The sequence below is a fragment of the Poecilia formosa genome, unplaced genomic scaffold (assembly GCF_000485575.1).
Source record: "Poecilia formosa unplaced genomic scaffold, Poecilia_formosa-5.1.2 Scaffold31, whole genome shotgun sequence".
NCBI lineage: Eukaryota > Metazoa > Chordata > Actinopteri > Cyprinodontiformes > Poeciliidae > Poecilia > Poecilia formosa.
The window spans coordinates 1,765,648-1,776,631 of record NW_006799970.1 but is presented as its reverse complement, the minus strand read 5'-3'; the positions used below and the strand labels follow the sequence as shown (position 1 = coordinate 1,776,631).

Below are 10,984 nucleotides of genomic sequence, written 5' to 3'. Positions count from 1 at the left end.
CTCCGGATTAGATTAGATATGGATATCTAAAAACAAACATACAAACAAACAAACATATTTATCAGGTTTAGGTGAAATTAGCCTTTTCCCAAGCAGCCCTCAGTTCAAGACCCACAAAACTTGATATACAGGGTCACAAAATGTTGTTTTTTTTCTTTTGCAATGCTAGAATTATAAATCTGTATATTTTTTGTCCAAACAGGGTGTTGTATAAATGTGTGAGATTAGACAACATGTCACTGCTGTTAGTTTGACATAAATCTGAAAAAAGAAGAAAAAAAAAAGATATGCCCCACAGCAGGTCATAATGTTCTGTTCCTATACTTAACTACTATTTACTTCCACCTTGCACTACATCTGAAAGTGAATGCTTAGTTTAGAAATGAGCAGATGGGGGTGCAGGAAGGTTTGGCAGGTGGCTCCGTCGCCTGAATCGAAACCTCCGTCCCTGAGTTGTTCCCTCTCTCCTCTCTGAGGGGGGTGAAGACAAATCAGTGACACATTTAGAAAAGAAACCGGAAACAGGCTGTAGACGATGAGTAGATTCACCCATTATGTGCTGTAAATGTCGATCATTTCATTGTTTTTCTTTATTGCATTTCATTTAAAAAAAATGAATATGATTATTAAGATTTAAAAATATTGTAGTATCAGAAGAGAGTCGTTTTTTTTCCCCTTGCTACACATAGGACATACTTGTGAATGATGAGGTTGATGTAAAACTTGTAAAAAAAATAAAATAAAATAAAAAAATGGCAAAACAGTTAAAAAGCAAAAGAAAAATGCAGAAAATAATGTTGGGGAGGGGGGAAATAATCTGTTACCAGTCAGAGGCCAAGGTAAAGGACTCTCATTTCTTTGTGTTTTTATTTTTTTATTAGCAACTTATCACTGTGTGATATTTTGTACATCATATAAAGCTGTATTCCAACAATTTCCTCTAACTACAAGGGATAAGAGACCTGCTTTTTATTGATTTTGTCTTATATATTTTTTAACTGCATTCTGGCTTGTATCAAATGACTCTTTTTGTTTACAGGGGTCGCCTGTTGTATGTCATTAAGGAAGAAAAGATGAAAAATTAAAATTTTGTACAGTGAAATAAGAACAGTCTCTGCGTGTTACACAGAAGGTTATGTTGACGTTGATGTTTTACAACGGAGAGCGGTGATCAGAAATTAACCTGGATTTCTGCAGGGTATTAAAACATTTTTTTATTGCTGCTTGTATTCATTAATTTAATTTTACATTCTGATAAAAAAAAAAAGTTTGGCTACACTTATTTCTTGAACCATTACTGAGAAAAATGAGAAAACTCAAAAGAATCCATGTGAGAACTACAAAGAAACCTAGATTTATAGTCCTTCTGCAGACATTTCTAAACAAAAGAAAGTTCCAAGATGATCAAGTTATGAATTTCTCTCGTTACTTTTCCAAAGCATGAAACCAAACTCAAAACTGGTTCAGATGTCAAGAGACAATCCAGGAACGGCCGAGGCTCGAGCCTGACATGAACAGCCATGGCGTTTGCATGGACTGAAAGTGCAGCTAAAGGGTAAAAAAAAAAAAAAGAGTGAAAGGAACTAAAACGTGTGAATAAAAAGGTTCTGGTGAGCACCTAAAAATGAAAATGAGACGAGAAAACCATTGTTCACCGTCATGTATCACGGATGGAGTCTTACAGAAGGACCAGCTCCCATTTCTTTAATCTCAGCTGTACAGCTGAGCAGCTGAAAACAATAAAACATGTTTAGCCGTGGGTGAAGTGAATTAATGTTAATTTATTACTTTAATAACTCCAGGAATGGCTTTCCCAAGGCACTTACCTCAAAACTATTACAGTAAAGTCAAGGACTAGTTGTTACTGAGTCCATTCCTGGAAACCAACATAAGAAGTCTAACAAGTTTTTTTTTCTTTCGTTTGATTTTTTTGTTTTTCCAAGAAGAGTAATCAAATATCCAGCTAGAATCACATCAGAAACTGGTTAATGGCTTCAGAAAGCACGCAACCGGAGAGAAACATGCATTTAATACACGTTTAAAATAAAGTGTGAAACACATCTGCATGCTGTCAACAACTAGTCACAATTTAGCTCCACATGCTCATTCCTATCTGATGTTAGCAACGTGCACAGACGGACATAATGTCTTATATATGTGGCTTAAATGTTTACATCTCCAACCGCACAAAACGGTGCCCTCTAGTGGTGAACGGAAGAAGTAGTACATGATCACATGCAGCAGCTGTCACTTTGAAGTCTTCTATCGCAAAACCACCTAAACAGCATTTTGTTTGGTTTCACTTTTCTTACTAGAACTGGAAGCTTGAGCACGGGAACAATGTTACAGATTAAACAAGTGGCTCTGAGAGGGAAAACACGTTGCTGTTTTCAACACCCGATGCTTTTCCAAATTACAAAACTTCTGGTAGATGATTAGATAACCACCGAGTAGCCGTCGCCATGGTGATAACTGCTCACCAAGCCTCGTTTCTGTTCTGTTCTGTTTACAACAAGCCATCGTCTCCCGGCGTTCCCTGCCCACTGAGATTGTTCTAATGAAATTTGATAACAAATTAGGATGTAAACAACTCTGCAAGCAGGCGTGGTTTTCTGCCTGCTGCGGTCTGCGAAAGGTGCGTCTGATCAACAGAAGAGAAAGACGACGGCGCGGGAGCGCAACTTTGCGGAGGGACGGAAAGTGGCTATTGGAAGTTGGGAGCAGGATGAGGAAGTGATGGGGAGGGTGTTTGGTGCACGGAGCTGCCCCCTCGCCTCAGGCGGTGTAAGAGGATCTGTGCTGACCTCGTCTGAGGGACGGAGCAAGCCAAATAACCCTAAACCGTGGAAGGAGAGAAAAGAGGAAAGGGAGGGGAAGGAGGGGAAATGTTGAGAGTTTAGAGTCAGAAGGTGGAACTTACTGGAAGTTTATTGGCTTCAGGTGGTGTCAGTCACGTTACTTCCTCCTTTGCTGTGGTGAGAGGGCAGGAGGAAGGGTAGGAGGGAGGTACCCTCACATCAGCCAGCTCTGTCTCTTTGCTTTTCTCGCACAAAAAGAAGCCTGCACTTGGGTTTGAAAGTGAAACAGGGCAAGACTTGTAAAAAGGAGTGCAGCCTCTTGGCCTTTTTCATTCTCACGGTTTCCTGTTCAAGGAAGCCATTTTGTTACCCAGCCCTGGAGCAGATCACTTGTACAAAGTTTGCCATTGTTTTTTCTCGCTCCCCTGCTCTGGCCCACGGCTGGGGGAGTTTCACGGCTGGCTTTGGACTTTCTACCCTGCAGAGCAACATCTTTGGAGCGAGCTGAGCCGAAGGAGGAAGGTGGAGGTGGAACAACAGCAATGGTGGGAGGGGGGGGCAGATCTTTCTCCCTTTCGGTGCGTCTTTTTCTCATGCCTGTCATGCTTGAAGAATGACAGAAGTCAGACGACGTGAAACGAGCGCCTGAAAGGACGTGAAACTGCTTCCTGGATAAGAATTTCTTCCTCGCTCCTCTGGAGGGAGGCAGACCAACGACTCAGGGGGGAACAGGGACTCTCTGCTCAGTGTGTGGACACCCATATTCCCTCTCTCCCAACAGGACAGTTTGAATGAGTGTGGCTTTTCGCAGAACCCACTCCACTTCGCCAGGGTGTGTGCTTGTCTCTGTGTATGCTTAGAGCTTCACGGGGAGAGTCAGTGGACTCTGAATGGCTAACGCAAGCCCCTGCATGCCCTCAGGGGCAATGTCCCAGGTCTTCTTCCCCCCAGTAGGGGCCTCCCCACCCGGCTCAGCAGTGATGCAGACGGGACCCCCCATATCCATGCCCTCTATGCCTCCTCAGGCTCCTTTTCCAATGGTGGACCCGACAGCAGGACACGTTGGGATGACGATGCCCTCAATGATCTGCAATCCAGACGGGGTGTCCTTCATCATCCAAATTGGCCTGACCAGGGAATCCGTCCTGCTGCCCCAGACTGCCGACCTGGCGTATGTGAAGCAGGTGGCCTGCTCCATTGTTGACACCAAGGTAAGACATGGGAACACCAGAGAGGGGAAGTTTGCATGTGAAACGAGTGATTCTTGAGTGATTCTTTTTTCTTTCTTTTTTTTCACTGTCATTTTTGAAATAACAAAAAAGTAAGGATATGTACAAAAGTCTGAATAATGGTAGAAATTCAAACATTTCTTCTGCAAAGAAGAAAGCTTTGCATCCGCGGTGGGTTTGCGAAGCAGGCAGAGCGGGCGTTTGATGGGTTTCGTCCAGCTGTTTACCCATGGGGCCACACATGTGCTGCACAGGAAGTCGCTGTTTATAGGAACACAGCAAAATCACTTGTGACCTTTATGTAAACTGCCTCCTCATTACAAAAAATGATCTGCAGGTGCTTCTCAATACATTAGAATATCGTCAAAGGTTATTCTATGTCAGTAATTATTAAACAAAACAAACCTTGATATTATTTTTATGGGAGCATTTCACTTTAGGATTTTGAATACAAAAATATCCCATTGAATAAACACAACATGTCCATGTACTGTGCAGTAAATGCATTGGCCACCTGGTTGGGGTCTCTTTTGCAGGAATTACTGCGTAAATGTGGTGTGACATGATTAGCTCCTGTTGTTTCTGGTTCAGGGCTGGCTCAAGTCAAGGAAAGGGACAGCTGCTGCTGCTGTCCTGGATTAAGTATAAATGTGGTGGCTCTGGACGCTCCGGCCCCTGCTGCAGTTTAAGTCTGGAGAGTCTCCCTCAAATCCCGAATGGTTTTTACTTCACAATTCTCTCAAAACTGTGACTACTCTTACTGTGTTTCCATCCTCACCTTTTCCCTCCACTCAACTTTCTGTTAATATGCAAAGATTCGGCTTTCTGTAAGCAGCTAGTTTCTGTAGCAATGCCCTTCTTAAGGAGGGAGTCAAGGACTACAGACCCATTCGATGAACTGGAAATTTACTTTGGAACCTCAGAAACGCACCTTATAAATCAATCACATAATGACAGGCGTCTGAAAGCCTTTATTTCTGTTAAGATATTTTCCCACTTACAAGTACTAAAAATAAGAAATTTGAAATTACAAACAGTAGATCAAACCATTAGAATAAACACATTTAAAACAGAAACAGACTGAACAAAAAAGTGTGTTTAATGCTTAGAGGTTGTTTTTATTCTGACAAGCGGGCCTCGTTTGAACGTATGTTCTAATTTACTGAAAGTCAGCCGTCTTCCCCATCACTGTGTGGGCCTTTTATGAGAAAACGAGGCAAAATGTTATTTATTTGTGGTACGTATTAATAAAATCTTCCAGGAATCTCAATTTTGGGGTTTAATCAACCTCTGAATCATAGCCCTCAAAATGAATGGTTCACCTCTGTGAGTGAATTAACCACAAGCCAATCAGTGAATCTGTAGTTTCATGAGATGTACGTCAAAAGAAGGCCAATGTTCTCTCTATGGAAGCATTATTTGTGGTTTGTTGTCGTTTGGCTTTCTGAAGGTGTGGACTGGTTTCTTATAATGAGTTTATTATGGTTTTCCACTTCTAAAGTTGAAGGGGAAAAAAAAAATCCCTTTTACTTTGTGCACAGAGAAAGTTTTGCATTTCAAGCCACATGAAGCCAGTTTTTGATGAATTCTTCAGTCATTTAGTTTTTCCAGTCAGTTATTAACTTCTACAATGAAATTTCCAGATGTCGAAGGATATCCCGTCATTCACTGATTTAGTGTAAATATTTTAACAACAAATGATTAAATTATTAGACAACACTGGAAGGTTTTTCATAACGGTATTTTGAATGTTTGGTGGCTATAAAGTGAAGTTTTCAAACCTTTGAAACCTTTTTTGTTTTGGCGGTGATGCATCATTACCACATGTCAACCCTGGTGGTGGCAGCATAATGCTGAGGGTCTCTTGGAGGAGTGAAGACGCAGGCGGACCCCCACAGCCTTCAGCTTCATCTCAAATAAACAACCAGATATTTGAAACTTCTGCAAAACTGCGCGCGTTGAACAGAAAACCAATTCCCACATCGAAGCTCATTTTGACAGAAAGAAAGCAGGCTAAGGTTAAAAAAAAAAGGTTTACAAATCTAAAAGAAAACACATGTGCACTATGTGTAAGGGCCCACCTTTTTACCATGCGATCATCTACTGTAAAAGAACTCTGACTTTTTGTGTTCAAGACACAGATTGTGGTCTATTGATGAAATGCCAGGGCTCCTCGTCCTCGCTCATGCGCTTTATTAAAATGACATGCACAATTTTTCATTTTCACTTGGAAGCTCAAAACTTCAAAACACCGACGCAGAGGCAAGAGTTGGCAGTGACAACCCCTGTGCAACAGGAAACAATGCGTGTTTTTGGAAATCTGCTCTTCATTTAAGAGCCGGCGGCACGCATGGCAGCCAAACCGTTTCCAGGACGCATAACAGTTGGAAGGCTCAGCGGTTCATATCGGTTTTAATCCATCGCTCAGGCTGGCAGGTGACAATCAGCTGATTGCCCAGGGCTCGCCAAGAGAAGCTCTGCTAAGCTCACAGCAAATGTGCATTTTCCAGGAAGCAGTGGCAGTTCTCTCCAACCAGCATTAGCCGCCGTGCTAATCGGTTATTTTGTTTCTCTGCGGCAGGCTTTGTTCTAGCTTGCAGTGTCGGTGTTTCCCTGTCGTGCACCTGCATGTTCCCCCGCCTATGGTTAACAAGTCTAAACGTACAGCTGCGCATCGCATTGTGTTGTGCTATGTCATCTCCAGCTCACTTCAGCTTCAGTCTTCCTCTTTTTTTTGCATTTCCCCTGCACATGTGTTTCAATAAATTACTGGTTCTCTCCACCTAATTCCCTTTTTTTTTTTTTAAACTGTTATCGGACAAAAATCTATTTTTCAAAAGTCTAATACTCTGTAGTCATAAGTTCACTTTTTTTTGCCATATTTGGTCATACTGCTAACAGTCACTAACTTCAGTGTATTTTGTTGTGAGCTCATTTTGAAGTCAGTGCAAATTAGCACGTATTTGTGAAGTGGAGGGAAAATAAAAATCTGAACCGTATGACATACAAACAATAGCTGTTTGTTAGAGTGGCCCAGTCAAAGTCCACTCTGGCTGAGCGTAAGCTACTCTGACAAGAAGAGGGTGCAAAAAAGTTAGTCTACAGGAGGAAATAAAGAAGTTATGTAGCTGTACCTGCAGTGAAAGAGATTTCTACGCAGCATTGACTCAGAGAGGCTGAGTACAGATCTACGCCAATGTGTTGTTGTTCTTTTTTTCCACATCAAAATTAAGCACTTTTGTTTGGTGCTGGTTGATGATATAAAATCCTACCCCAAAATCTGTTTGTTGTTGAAGCATAGCAAAATGTGTAAAGGTTCATGCACCATGAACACTTTTTTTTAAGAGGTCGGTAAAATCGAAGATTGTTTGAAACTTAAAACCAGAATCATGTAGTTAGTTTTTTTTTTTTTCAGTTTTGGTATATTTTTGTGGAATATCTGAATACAATTTCAGCAACAGGATGACGTTATTGGTATAAGATTATCTTTTGTTTCTCAGGCATCATTTTAATTACTGTTTTCTGTTTAAAGGTTCGTGTCCTAAACACGGTCAGGGACTCATTTGAAAATTTTATATAAAGTTACTCTACAGAGGATGACAAACTTTTGCCCAAAGGAAGAAAAAAAACAGTTACTTTTACCCAATCTCCATGGGGATTCAGAGCTGAAACATGAACTGCTGTCAAGGTGCGTCGGAGCCTGCAGTGGGAGTAGTGAAGTATGAAAACTACGGTGTTGGATGAGTTTGTGTGGTCCTGCTTCAGCAGCTCCACACTGTGACAAACTGCTGTCAGGAATCGACGCGACCACAAAGGGCAGGAAGGAAGTAGGTGGGGGTCAAGAGCATGGTTGACCCTGCTGTGGGGTCACATTGGGGCTGATAAGTTACCAGCTTCAACCGGGTAAAGTTTATCTGCACAGCCCCTGATAAAGTGTTTTCTGACAATCATGCTGCAGGTAGGTGTCAAACGGACCCTCAATCACACTGATAAATGTGTAGGTAAATAAATTTACTGGTGGTTCTCAGGGGAAACCACCGCCGAAAGTGGTTAGAAATTACTACGCAATCCCAAACTGATGACAGAATAACCCAGAATGATGGCAGAGCGCAGATCCTGCTCACAATGTGGTTTCTTGAAACACAGAAAAGAAAATATGGGTCTATTTGCTGCTGTGCTGACTGTTGGTCAGGTGTGGTGTCTTATGATTAATCAACGGGGACCAAGGGGGTTTGAGGACGGCGGCAAGCTCACAGCAACACACACACACACACACACACACAAACACACAGCTCAGCAGCTTCCCTGGTAGATCGAGCAGTCGTGAAAGAAAAAGTAAACACATAAAGTAAAGCACTATAAATGTTGCATCTGCATCAAAACAATGAGAAATTATTAGTAGAAAAAAAAATACAATTAAAGATGACTTTTTTTATGCTCACATGCCGGATGACAAGCTGGGCAACATTTGTCAGTCATAAAAATCTGCATGTCTTAGCAGTTGTCTTGCTTTCATTGAAGCTGTTAAAAGACGATGCTGTCAGCTGTATTTTTTTTTTTTTATTGTTTACATAAAGACGCCAATATTTGTTTGATTTAATTGCCAAAAAGAATTTTGCAATGCAGTGATCAAAGAGGGGATTATTGTGAAATTTACAACACTGACGCAAATCACTCGTAACTGTGCCGGTGATGCACATTACGCCGTCATCCCGGGAGTCGGGCTTTGTACGACTTTGGGCTCAACAAACAGGTTCCCTAAGCAACATCGCCTCAGGTCTCTGCTGCGTCTCTTAACGTTAACCACAAGCAAGGCTGTGTTTTACTTCGTATGGAAGATGTTTTCTCGCAAAGCGCACAAACGTCACGTTGTTTGAGTGTTTTACCTTCAAACTGACTTAAAATTGCAGAATATACAATTCTGTGACCAATCTTTCCCAAATACATTTAAGCTTCTCTTTAGTGGAAGACGTTTGTATTTGTCAACTTATGAGAAACAACAGAAAAAATAATCGAATGATCTCAGAGAAGTGCTATCGATTGCAAGCAACTAAGCATGTTACATGTTAATAATGATGAAAATGTCTTTCATGGGGATCCATTAGAGCATGACTGCAGAGAGGCCTGCTCCAGCCTGGGCTTCCCTTAGTTTAGTAAAACAGCGCGAGACTCTGAAGAAGTGAAAGTAAACAACCAAAATGCTGACAAGTTGCATGTATGAGAACACACTAGTTGTTTTTTTTTTTTCTTTTTTTAAAAAAAAAAACAAAAACAGTGACTTGGAAAACTGTAAGAGCCTTTAAATCTCAATTTTATTTCATCTGCTTTCTATCACAGACATATGTTAAGTGGTTTTCTTTGGTAATTGAGATTTATTTTTGGTTCTGTCTTGGTAAGTGAGCCCCTCACTGTATCAGACGCACCCTCAGTAAAGCAGCCGCTGCATTCAGTCGATTGGGCTCCATCCATATAAAAGGTTTGCTCTTCATATGTTATATAGGACATAACATTTTAAATGCTTAAATCCACCAGTATTCAATGTGTCATGTTCTGTGTAGTCGTCATTGTTATTATTGGCAATGTAACTAAGTCATGTGGAAAAAACAAAACAAAACAAAAAAAAAGGCACACTCTACAACAGCCTGTTTTCTTTTAAGTTTGGGTATTTAACATAATTATTATGTAGAACATTAAATGCAGTTTCTTGAAGGAAAAAAATAGGACACCCCAACATTTATTCCCAGTTGAACTGGTAAAAAAACACACACGCGCGCACACACGCAAAAAAAAAAAAAAAAAAGCATGTAGGGTTTTATTACATTTCTTCTTAGAGCTGATTTTACCATCCTCTCCTGGTTTCTGCCAACCAATGCAAAACTCTTACGTTTGGAAAGTAACCCCTACATGAAATGGGCCCATTTCTATTTCTATGTTCTACTGTCTATTTAAGGCAATTAACAGCTATTTAATGACATGTAGGGTGATTACACTCACCCACCATGGTTATATTTAAGCTATTTGCTTGTTAGGTTAAAGTTATTACTTGTTCAGTCCATATGGGTCAAAGTATTGCAGCGTAGCTAAGCGGATTACATTGAAACTCAGTGAAACCTGTGCTGCGTGACCAACAAACCGTGGCTTTCTTGTTGCTCAAAGGTCCATCCTTGGTCTCTTTGGCTGAACTTTCCGCACATATTAACGTGAATTCGTCAGGCTTTTTATCTAGGAAGCGGCATTCATGAGCGGCGATGACCCACTGCAATAATATTTAGACTAATCCCTTAGTCCAAAACGACTGCGTTCAACTTGAAGAATGTTATGTCTTTGTTTTGCAGAAAACTAAAAATACCCACTCTCAAACGAAAAGATGTATTAAGCAGGATCTTTCCAAAGCTGTTTATCCCAAGTCACAAACACATGCGGTCGAGAGCCCTCCGAAATCCCCTAAGTACAAAACTCCTGCCCTGTTTGGAGCTCGCAGCTTTAGTTGGGGAAAGTTGGACAATAGACGGTTTTGTCCTGGCCCTGCCAACCGAGTGTGACACAAGAGCTGGACTGCGTGTTTTCATGCATGAATACCTCCGTTTGGAGGGGTTGTTGGAGGCTTGTTGAAGGTAGCTGGGTGTCTGCTACCCCACCCCGCGGTCATCCTCACCATCCCAGAAAGGGTGACTCATCTGCTCTGTTTATTCACAGGATCCCTTCTTGTGTTCCGTTGACACATTTTCCATTCACTCCACGGCCGAGGAGCAACACTCTGCCTCGACTCGCTTTATTTCATGACGCTCTCCCGACCGTGGTGCTGCTCTCTACGTTCGCTTCTAGAAACTAGAGGTGCTCTGCCTTTTACAGGACCGGACATCCTCTTCATTCCTAAAGTCCATTTTGGCTGCGTCCCACTCACTCCACTCACTGTTGATCCAACACAAACTGTTGGCGGACACAGAGGTCTGTCTT

The 10,984-nt window shown here is 41.5% G+C and overlaps 1 protein-coding gene across 2 annotated transcripts in view; it reads left to right on the top strand.

The window, feature by feature from the left end:
- The first annotated feature begins 2,476 nt into the window (after nucleotides 1–2,476).
- prkd2 (protein kinase D2) overlaps nucleotides 2,477–10,984 on the top strand; it is a 45,546-nt gene continuing 37,038 nt past the window's right edge. The window contains exon 1 of one of the 2 annotated variants that reach the window (XM_007549430.2): nucleotides 2,477–4,009. In XM_007549430.2, the coding sequence (XP_007549492.1) occupies nucleotides 3,689–4,009 (321 nt within the window). In that variant the 5' untranslated portion in view covers nucleotides 2,477–3,688. The remainder of the gene's footprint in view (nucleotides 4,010–10,984) is intronic. The other variant, XM_007549431.2, reaches the window with a different exon arrangement.